This window comes from Lagopus leucura, unplaced genomic scaffold (assembly GCF_019238085.1).
Source record: "Lagopus leucura isolate 7727_CA_CO unplaced genomic scaffold, USGS_WTPT01 Super-Scaffold_774, whole genome shotgun sequence".
Lineage (NCBI taxonomy): Eukaryota > Metazoa > Chordata > Aves > Galliformes > Phasianidae > Lagopus > Lagopus leucura.
Genome location: NW_024962258.1, coordinates 6,498,983 through 6,510,829, shown reverse-complemented (window position 1 = coordinate 6,510,829; position 11,847 = coordinate 6,498,983). Strand labels below are relative to the sequence as shown.

The window sequence follows — 11,847 nt, the reverse complement described above, 5'->3', positions numbered from 1 at the left end:
TTTTGCTGCTGCAAAGAAATATATAAAATGCAGTGGAAGATAGCAGAGCACTACATACATTTTCATCTCCATCCACTCTCAACATTTTAAATCTTGGAGTCCTTTAGAGAGTGAAGTATGCTTTCCTTACTTCTGGTCTGCTTCAAAGCATGGGGCTTAAGCCTGAGCTTCTCAGTCTTCCCATTCACAGCTGCATTACTACTTCCTGTCTTTCCTCACATTACTGCAATGTTTTTTTATAAACTTCAGTTCCTTTAAATTACCCTTAAACACTTCTCAGCTGTTTAAATTCTACCACTCTCCCCTGCTTCATCTTCAGACCTTTTGCATTTTGGCCACCCTATTTGTCATTCACATTCTTATATAAATAATCTTAAGTATATGAAAGGTGAACAATCTAGCTGAGAAAATACATATTTAAGACATAATTACATGTGTCCACACAGGTGCATGTGTGCACACATACATGTTTCTATGGCTTCCTCTTCTACATTACTGTATCCAGAAAGAACTTTATAATCACTTCAGGCCAGATAACAAGCAGAATATTGTGAGAAGGTACAGTGTCTCATACCAGCGCTTTGTACAAATAATGCAGAAGTATCCCACATTCTCAGTTTGCTGGAATGAGTGCTGCTGCCAGTAACCCTCCACCGCTGGTTATTCTCCACTTCAGAACTGTTAGAATTCTTTCAGTAAAAGCAGTGATCAGTGATATCTTCACTGTACATACAGCACACTGTATAACTTCTCATTTGCTAAGGAAACCTGTATAATTTGATGGCACAAGCTGGTGGATTGTATTTCAGGGTGAGAGTAGATAATCAGGCATTTGTCCTGGCCTGTGCAATTAGTACATTTCATCTCTGCACTACCCATAACTTATTCCTAGATTTGCTCTGCCCTCAGTTCAATTTTTCGTTTAGTGAAACAATGTTTAGATCTTGTCTGTCTGGAAAAAAATAACTGTATTTTTCTGTGTTATTCTTCAGACAGGTGCCATAGCGTGTGTTTTATGCCAACAGAGCAAAGGTGGTGACAAGTCAATGAAAGGTGTGTGAAAGCAGGCTACGCAGCTCTTGCAACTGCCACCAAATGTCTATGCAAACCTCCAGAATTTTGGTCAGATGTATATAAAATACAAGGTAAAAGCGCCCCTTTATACTATTCCTTGTTTTTCTGTCCTTATCATTTTGATTGTATCTTTTTGGTAAGAGGAGGGGAACATGCAGCATTAAAAAAGTTCATCGTTTTTACTGGACAATTACCAGCAAAGACAAGGCTGTTACCACTTATACAAAAAATAAAAGAAGGAGCAGTGTGATTTTCACTGAACAACAATTTCAGACAAATATGAGGACCCGTTTATATAGAGAAAGTTTTGGGGTCAGGACCTTTGTGTAAGTTATGCTATTGCTTTGTGATTGTTTTATATGTTGTATGTGTGAAAAGTAGGTCACTCTGAATGTAATGCCTCCTATTTATTTCTATGGAAATTACAACAGATTCAAAGAATATAATAGCACTATTTGATAGTACAAGTTCTCAGTTATAAAACAGTATTTTTCAGCAATCACTATCATTAACTTTGCATTTTTGCCAGCAATGAACAAGAGTCTACATGCCATATTCACATAATTCTTCATGAGTAGGAGTTCTTGCATCATTTGTTTGTAAAAGATGTTGCTATTTACTTTTTCCTATGAATCTTCCTAATTGTTCAAAATAAAAATCCTGCCTCGGGCAGATAAAGGTTTATCTAATTTTCTGATTTGTCTCTTTTTCATAAATGGATTGCATCATTAGCACCAGCAAATTACAGAGTGTTACAACTGCCATCTTGCTTTCTAACTTCCAGGTTTAGTTTACTTGAACAACAGCTTTCATGTCTTCATACACGATACAGTCCTTATTCTCATCTTTCATTCATGTGTCACCTGTAGCAGCAGGGAGAAATACTTGAATGATAATGTGGATATGCCAAAGAGAACTATCATTTCTTGTCAACTGGAGCATCACAGCATTAGAGAGGCAGTTATGGTCTCGTGCTATCTTACACAGGACCACACAGTTTGTTAGCCATGCAATAGTTCTTGGAGGTGGAAAAAGACATGGCTGAGTGGTCTTTCTCTGGGAGACAGGCTCCAAGTCTGGTGTGGTGTTTCAACTGAAGTGTAGCACCTGAACTCAGTCTGTGCCTACAGGAGCAGTGTCCCTGCAGTCACTCTGTAGGAACATTGGTCTGAAGTGATTCTGCAGAGCTCCTTGTGCCTCCAGCTTGGTTAGATGAGGGAGGGAGGCTGTTCAGGTACATCACTTCATGTAAAACACTCACATGAGGTTGTCTAGAAATTTCCTGTGAAGCAGCCAAAGTACAGCAAGAGAGAAAAGGGGGAAAAAAAAAGAGAGAAAAATGAATAGCAAAAAAGTAATGTAGCTCAACTGAAAGTAAAACAAGTGAGTTTTTAAATGAATACTGGCAGCAATGGATCTACAAAGGTTGTTGAGAGGGTGGAAATGTCCTTTGGTACAAGTGAGATGAGGGAGGCAGAGAGAATAATCCACATTGTCCACCTTCCATACTGCTGCACTTTAGGTGTGCTCAGAAGGTACAGCCACTACTGCTGCAGCTAATTTCCATTCTCACCTCAGATGACAGCATAGATAAGAGTTTACTATAAAAATTTGTGTTCTTAAGAACAGGTTTAGTGTTACAAGGTTGACCTACTGCTAATTTGCAGATTGTGATGGAGTTCCATGCCTCATGAAGCCATGGAGCCACAGTCAGATTCTGTAGTAAGATCCAGATCCAGTTCAGATTCATACTGAACTTTCACTGTGTGCTGGCTTTTAGCAGTAGGCCAACAGGAGCCACACTGATGCAGCATGAAGAGTTGCAAGTTTCATTCTCTACCAACTATTCCATGTCATATTTCACAGAATGAAAGAGTCTTGAGGCAGAAGTGTTCTAGTATTTTCAAGCAACCAGAAACGATCCTGTTTAGGATCAGCTTCTGGCTTCAAACCTGCACATTTGCACAGAAATTTTTGGCATACTTTGAACCTTTATTTACATTGGACTACATCAAATTAAGGCAGAAGTTGAATGTTAGTAAATAGTAATCATTGTTTTTAAACAGTTATATTTCCAACAATATGGTTTTCCAGAGAAATAACTTGCACAACTGCAGATAATGTTCCAATTTACTCACACAACTAACCCTTAGCAATAAGATTGCCACAGAAGCAGCAAAACTGATTGTGTGAGAGGATAGAATGAAAAGGAAAGGAACGCAATTTGCAGCAGGTTTTTGTTGAAATAAATCAACTAGAACTTTTTAAAATAGTTGTTGGAGGTTTTTATTGTTGTCTTTTTTTTTCTTTTTTTCTTTTCTAAAGCAGAACTGCAGACTTTGCAATAGACCTCATTCTTTTCCTGCAGACTGTTTTGTAGTAGTCGTGGCTCTTTTTAATGACATTGATGGAGATTTTGGTTCTTTTGGATATTCCTGTCAGCTCTGTGAAAGTGTCCCTTAAAATCACAGGAGCATGTAACTGACCTCTGTGTGCTGGTATGCCAGAGATAGTAAGGACAGATGTATGTAACTGATGTATTAAGTATGTTCAAACAGAATAGATATATAAAAATTAAGTAGAATAATTTCTTTAAATATGATAGCTACATACCTGCTTAAGAAGTTTAGATTATAATGCTCTGCTGCTTGTTGTAATGTTACTTGCTTATCTATAACCATGTCATCTAAGCTTCCCTCACATATATAAAGCTGTGTAAAGCCTGATGAATATACGGTTAGAGGTTTCCGGAAAATATCTAGAGGATGAAAGCTGGTATTTTCTTCTCTCAATTAACAAATCAGGAGATTAAGTATCCTCACAGAACATTAGAAACCATTGGACTGTTGAAATGCTATGTTTTAATGTGAGCAATCAATCACTTGTGATATTAAATAGTCTGCAAAATGATTTACTAAAACAGAGCATTAACCCTTGTGCCTACCAGATTACAAGGAGAAAAAATATAATCCTATATGCTGATGATTTGATGCTGCAACATAACAGCATTGATTATCTAGGACTTTTTGTAAAGAGGAAGGTCAACTACAGTAGAACTCATATCTGCTTTGTGTGTTGCAATCAAAACTCATGGCAACATCTGTATTCAAAGTTGTTTGACATTTTCAGTGTTTCTTGTAACAACTAAACCTAAATCAGCTTGGAGTATGTTTCTTCCAAAATCAATGTCTTTTTCATGCACATCATTTTTAAAAATTAGTCCAAAATAAATTTTTTCACCACTCGTCAGAAATGCAAATGTCCTTTCCGCACAATTTTAACATCACCCAACTTGGCTGCTTACTGTACATATTTACCACAATGCAGTACTAGGATTTTGTTCCTCATTCTGAAATGATTAACATTTCTTTAAATATGGGTCACTCACTGGAAGTCATTGCTTTGCTATCAAATGGGCTCCCATCAGAAAGTGGTGGAACACTCCGGTTCTGCCTGCGCTTCCCTTTGTGGTGATCACAACATCTCCTGCATGAACAGTGCCTCCTACCTTTGCATCTGGAGAAATGTAATCCCTTTAAGCCTCATCCCAACAACAGAAACAAAAAAAAAAAGAATTTTCTCCTTTCCTTTCTCTGATCTTGACCCAATTATCTTCCCCCCCCCCTCTTTATGAGTAATAAAACTTCGTTGCTTCTGAAATACAGGCTGTAGAGGTCATTGAGATACAATAAGAAAACAGCACTTGAGAGCCATCTGAAAGGGAAAGAGAAATAACAATGTGAAACACTGTCTGCATTCATATAAAAAGCCAATGGAGATAAGTTCAAAGCAAGAAGGAGCAATCAGAGATACCAAAATTAATGGTAGTTCCTAAGAAATGCTGTACTTGGTCAGAGGTGGCTACTTCCCCTTATTATGTGTATATTGCTAGGGCTATGTATTATTTTGCATTTATCAACACTGAAGTTCCACTTACCATTTTATTACTGAGTCCACAATGGACTGACTGTTCTATGGCTATTTATTACTCATGGTGCCAGTGTCTGGCTCACATCCCTTCAACAAAAAGGCTCATGTTTTAACTTGGATTCACTTTACTAGCTGACCTAGCATGGCTGCAGATGGATTAGAGGGAAATAGTTCACTGAATGCCTTACTGTTGAGAGTGCTCTGGTAATGATGATAATAATAATAAAGGTTCAGGCTAGCATGGCATTATATGTGTGAAAACAATGGGCATGTAGTTCAGAAGACACCTTATAATGATCTGACAATACAGAAGAAGTGACTGGATTCTAATTCTAATTGCATTTTAAGGCCACTACAAGTTTTCCTACTTTTATTATTTGCTTGAGTGTGTTTTGGGTGTGCTGCCTGTAGGGCAAAATTTTCTACATGTTCTGGTCACAAGAATTACTATAGACTAAATTTTCAGATGTTCAGTTTTTCTAGTTTTGGGACAGATTTTCAAAGGAAACCATTTCCTATCAGATCAAATTTCAAGCCCTTAGGGATTCAGTAGCTACTACTGCTCTGCTCTGCAACAGCATTAAATGTCATATTTTTAGGAGAGTTCAGAGTCTGTTGGAGATCTAGATAGCATTTCTATGATAATGTCAGAATTCCATCCTGCTTCTGTGGGTCTGGGAAGTGGAATCAATCCTCTTCCCTCTGCTTCTCTCTCACTGGCGTGGTAATCACAACATTTTAAAATAATGTGCTAATAGTGCAAATAAATATCTGCTATTATTTTATTTTTTTCTTTTCAGGCAGTTTTTTTTGTTTTTTTGTTTTTTTGTTTTTTTGTTTTTTTTTCCCTTATAGACTTATGAATGCAGAGCTGTAAAATCTGTGAATCTGCTGGCACATAGGCAGAGCAGTTAAACATCAAACAAAATATGCACATTCACGTTCCCACTCTGGATGCAAATGGATCAGCCAAACCAACAGCTCAGGGAAGACCACAGCCCTGGCTCCCCATTTTTCCTCCCCTGCCACCTTTATCCCACATAATCCTTGCATTTCTCCTGCTATACCCTTTCCCCTATAGTGGCTTTACAATGTGCTATCACCCACCCTTGACACCAGCTTTGTTTTCTCGTGCTACTGCAGGAAAGATGCCACCTGTGTTCAGAATGGGATCTTCCACTATTTAGCAAGCCTTTGCTGAATGAGTCATCAAAGCCGGCTGGTATTGGCTGGCCTGGTGAGTACCCAAGGGATTGCCTGGTAGAGGCTGTGAGGCCTTGCTTCATTCACAGAAATGTGAGGTTGCTAGCCAGCCCTTCCATTCACACACTCTCATTCATATTTTGCAGTTTTGCTAGCTGCTTCTAATGAAGAGAGCCATTTGGGAGTGATAGGGTTTTCTGGGCAGTTGAGTCAAGTAAAATTAGGCTATGATATGTATATTTGCTGTTGCTATGCTAGGAGGATGAAGAAAGGAACAAATGCTTTGAGGATGCTGTAGCAGGTTGGCAGTGTGATGGTGAGAGGCTATTCCACAGATCACTAGGAACACAGACACTGCCATTATTCATCACTGCGGGGACAAGAGGTGCTGATTTAATTTAATGGCATAAATATACTAATTAAGTAACTGTATTTAATCTGTTTTGTTGTATTCGAATACTGTAGCCTTTATTGAGGGAGAGGGAAGGAATACCACAGGACTTTTCCTTTAAAATTTTCTGCAGTTATTTGTCTGTTCAAAAAAGAATGCTATATACTGTATTTTTGTATGTCTAAAAGATGTTTTGAAGAGAAGGTCAGTTTAAAAAAAGAGCCATATGGCTTGTGATGAGCATTGTATTTCACAATGCTGTATACACTTTGCATTTTAAAAACAATAAAAAAGAGAGAAAAATGAAGTATCTGATTTCTTCATGTTTTTCTCCTCCCCAGATCGAGTGCTTGTGGTTGATATTTGTGCTTAATATGAATTGGTTTATTCTTGTCCTTGTACTGCAGGACGTTAGTGAGATGATACATGGACTTTTGACTATTCCCCTTGCACTTCTCAGTTTTTCAGAATTGTAGCAAATATTCTAGGGAATGGAAGATCTATTTCACATTTTTCTTTGGAGTGAATATCAGTGGTGAAAGAAAAAGCATCTCTTACACCTGTTATTGGACGTCAGAAAAATACTTACTTCACACATAGGTACTTTATATAATCCTGCATTAAAACATAAGATTGCTGTGAGGTAGGGGAGAAGGATTGCTTTCTCTGTGAAAAACTGGAAGTAAGAATTTCTGTGAGAAATAGCATTGACACAAAAGCTTGTAAAATCTGCTAGACTGCTTTTTGTGAGGGAAAATAGTGTATTTTCTTTATTTCTATCATCTGTTTTTTAAATGCTTAAAGGTATTCTGAAAACCCTTGAAGTATCTGTATTTTGCTGGTGGAAAGAGAGGGGAATATATGTGTGTATATATTATCCAGATATTTGATTTCTAATTGTATCTTCTTTATAGATTCACAAATATGTGAGGTGAAAGAACAGTTAAACAGAAGAATAAAGTGTGGTGTTTTATAAAGGCTGTTAATTCCTTTTTAAAGGTAATTGCCTTTGGTATGAAAAGGAGTGGTGGGGGGGAGGAATAAAGTGTTAGAAGGAAATATCTGTTTGAGGAGAGAGGATAAGGAAATTTGAGAATTGATTGGTGCTAGTGTGCTGTAAGTGGGTGGATTTTTTTTTTTTTTTTTTTTTTTTTTTTTTTTTTTTTGCTACAGGAAGTGATTTGCAGTGCTCACTGAGCCTTTTGTTGAAAAGGGTCCTTCTCGTTTATGTGAGTCATGCTTTTGCTGTGAGCAAGTTGGCAGCTCTAAGCAGGACTGGGATCTCTGTTATAGAAAACTGTTTCTTCACCTAACCTTAACGTGGAACCACAAAAAATATCTTAAATATATAATTTTTTTGTTCTTCCTCATTTTATTTGCTTTTTTACCCCAAAATCTTGTTCTCTGCCTGTGTTGCTATGAATCGCCTGCTATGTTAGCACAGGCATCTCCTGCATTGGCATCAGATTTGCCAGAACATATGCAGGAAACTAGATAGAAGGGCATGCTTCAACGTACCAAGTATAACCGCTTCAGGAATGATTCAGTGACATCAGTTGATGATCTTATTCACAGTTTGTCCATGAACAGCAAGGTTTCAGCAGTTGCTACAACTTCGGCAGCACCTTCATACCTGGTCACTCCAGAGGTTCTCCGCAAGGACCAAGAAGATGGACCCACCACTCTGTGTACCCTCATCCATAAAGTGTCCCACTTGAAATTCTCTAATACAGGCAGCCTTTTGGGTATCAAAAACCTGTCCTCTGCAGTGAAGGAGCTTGCAGTCTCCAAGTTACAGGGAAGCTCGGGTGCTTCCAGCTCAGCAGCAGAAGCTTTTGACAGCACATGTAACCTTGTCTCTGCTACTTCGTGTTTGCAGCAGGACGTGAGCAAGATGAATATGGGGAGAAAAACACAGTCAGAGGAAATGCGCCCCGGAGATGAAGACTGGAATCGAAGGAGCAGCATTGTCGATAAACCCTCTCAAGGATGGCTGCACTGGAGTGAGAAGATCCTGGGACCTGGTGTGACGTACACTGTGAAGGTTGGTCTGATTTCTTCCATTCTCTTCTTTTTATCAATGAAAAATTCTGTGCTGGTTTTGATGGCAGGCTAGAGGGGCAGAAAGGATCTCTATTTGTATGCTCCTTTTTTGTGCATAATGCATGGTATGTAAATGCAGAAAGGCAGTGTTGGAAAGCAGTGTTAATTACTTATACCAGCTCAAACCTGCAAATAGACTTCTTGTCAGATAATATTCTGCAGCTGAGTAAAAATATTGTTTTTAAGCTAATGGCTATTTTTATTACTATTGTGTTGGTTGTTCTCACCCATCTTCCTAATTTAGGTTTTCAGAGTTACCTAGCATACTGTATGTATCTTGGATGCATGGGCTTCCAACATATCTGGTGCAATCTACAGTAGGAAAGAAATACACCCTGATGTATGAACAACCATCTATCCTGCACGATATTTCAGATTGAAAATACCTTTAAAGGCATGTGTGCTTTTAATGTGAAAGTATAAGGCACAGATTGTAATTCTTATCATGTTCCACAAATAGAAATACTGTTGTGGGTAGAGCAGGAAAATGCTTGTTTTACATAATGAGAATTCAGTCACTTTTAATGTTATTGCTCTTCAATTCACTGATACTGAATGTCAATAGCAGCAAATCACAAGTTTCCAGGGTAATATTTTGGTATGCTTTGAAAGTATTTTGAAATGATCTGTTAAAATAGATCCTCTGAGAATAGGTTATGTGCTGCATAGTTTTGCAGTCAGGTATAATACTGGTTATGCCTTCTAGCATCAATGTAAAAATAACATCTGCAATTCATTCTTCAGTCACTCTTCTTTGCTGAGAGGCTTTTGCATGATGTTTAACTGTAGCAGACTGTTAATAAGATTACAGACCTATTTTAAATCTCCCCTTATTCTGGGGACAAATGTTTTGTTTGCAATACAAAGCATGATTTTGTATCAGGATGCTTTAAAAGTTAATTACAAGAGTTACTTAACTCTTAACAGTATTTCTCAAGTGCCATTATCAAATGCATATTTAACCTTTGGAACACTGGGAAGCAGCTTTCATGTGTTTCTGCTAGTTATAAGTTTTGCAAGCAATGGTAGATGAAATAAGTAGGCCAATTCAGAGACTGGTAATCTAAAATAGCACTTCCTGACTATTCTGACATTTAGTGCGACTACAAAAGAAAAAGAGAGTCAGTGTTACCCTTCGGGATATAAAATGCTTCTCTTTTACTGTTTGAGAAGCATCTCGATAAAAATGTCCCATTAATGCTAGATGTAACTCTGTGGAGACCCTTCTGCACAAGAAACACTCTAGTTGGAAGAAAATTGTTTAATGTTCTCTGGTTAGGTCAGGAAACTCAGCTGATTTATTTATTTTGCTTTGGGCACTGTAAGTAGGCAGACAGTCACTATGAGAATTCACAGCTTTTTTTTGTTTTACCTGAAATCAAACACATTGTTCATTTTCTGTGATTTTCATTGGTTGAATTTATACTTTGAGTTTAAAAGAAAATTACAATTATATATGAGCAAACTTTCATTTAATCATCAACCTCTATCTAATACGGATACTAGAACAAGAACTTCAATTAGCTGATTTCCAATATGTGAAAGTATACTTCTAAATATTATGAATATTAGAATTTCAAAATAAATCATTAGCACTTTGTACAACTTACACTACTGGTGTTTATTTTCGTGTCATTAGAATTTACACAATCTATTTTTAATGAAGTATTGTTTCTATTAAAACTGGGTGATATTTTACATTTTGTACTCTTTGCCATAATATCAATGGTTAATGAATGAATGAAAATAAACCTGTTCTCATTTAGCTATAATTTGTCTGTTCATTAAGTATCTCAGAATTTCTCTCAGCAACTGCAGCATTCATATAGATAAGAAGTGCAGTTCCTGCATCATTAAACACTGTCAGTTCCCAAGGCTTTTATGCATTCAGACTATCAAATCAATAGATAGATAATGTACACTGAAGGGAAGCATTCCTTGGATACCTCAAGGCTGTATTGACTGTTTGGGAGACAGGCACTGTGTTTAATTATTGCCGTATGCTTTGCAGAAGCAAAAGTCATACGCAATTAGTTAAGTAAGACAAAAATTAGATTTGTTGTTAACCAGCATTTTTTGTGCAAATGTGCACTGGATTGCATTTTCCATATTCAGTGAAAATAATCTCTGGGACAGGGTAAATAATCAATGCTGGGCAGCTAGGTAAATCATATTGGAATCTCTTGAAGTAAGAGAAATAAATTACTACGTGCAGTGTATAACAAATGTAACACTTTCATGACACTCTTTTGATATGTTTCTGTTCTCCAACTCTTCTGCAGAGCCTTTTTCTGTTTTCTCCAATCATTTTCTGGCAGTGTTCATTCCTGTTTTTCCTTAGCCATTTTGTAAATGTGCAGTGTAATGGTAATTCTTGAAAAGAAGTGTAGAGTTATGGTAAACAGGAACTGTGTTCTGATTTCCATGGTCTGCTGCAATGGAATTATTTTCTGCCATTGGACTACTGGCACATTCTCAATTTATTTTTTTTTCTTCCCATGGATTTTGCATTGAATTTTTGTACATTACTTTCACTAGAAAATTTCTTCACAGAAAAAGCAAGCGTTTGTGTAACAAATCAGATTTTGTCCATAGCCAAAACCAGGGACATAAAGTAGTAAGGTACTGGTACTTAAAAATACCATTCAACAGTTTAACAAATAATGAATTAATGGGAAAAAAAAAATAGTTTGCAATGATGAAACTAATTGATAAGCTTATTGTTTTTCCCACAGGGAGACTGACAGAGTGATTTTAAATGTTCATGTTGTCAGAGAGTCAAATACATAAAATTAAAAAGTGTTAACTTCTGAAATGTAACAACAGTTGAAATCTATTTATTTCCAGTGACAAATATCTGCTGATGCATTTAACTGAGTAATGGCAGAGATTTTCCAGATTTTAGTTGATTGAACTAGGAGTATAATCAACAACCATGATAAGAGGCAAATATACATCTGACTTTAGATAACTTGTGGATGGGCATTACAATAAAACTGTGCTGAGTTTAAAATTCCATTTTTCAGCAGTTCAAAAATATATAGAGAGCCAAAACACTGAAATATAATGTTAAAATTATATATTTAATATTTCTGAAAGAGCCTTGAAAACAAGATAGTGGCATAGAAAATGCTTGGGTAAATCCT

General features: G+C 36.9%; 1 protein-coding gene across 1 annotated transcript in view; it reads left to right on the top strand.

The window, feature by feature from the left end:
* The first annotated feature begins 8,102 nt into the window (after positions 1–8,102).
* The window catches only part of SHC3 (SHC adaptor protein 3), a 52,285-nt gene continuing 48,540 nt past the window's right edge, over positions 8,103–11,847 (top strand). Inside the window, exon 1 of the mRNA XM_042864986.1 lies at positions 8,103–8,642. Within this exon, the coding sequence (XP_042720920.1) occupies positions 8,103–8,642 (540 nt within the window). The remainder of the gene's footprint in view (positions 8,643–11,847) is intronic.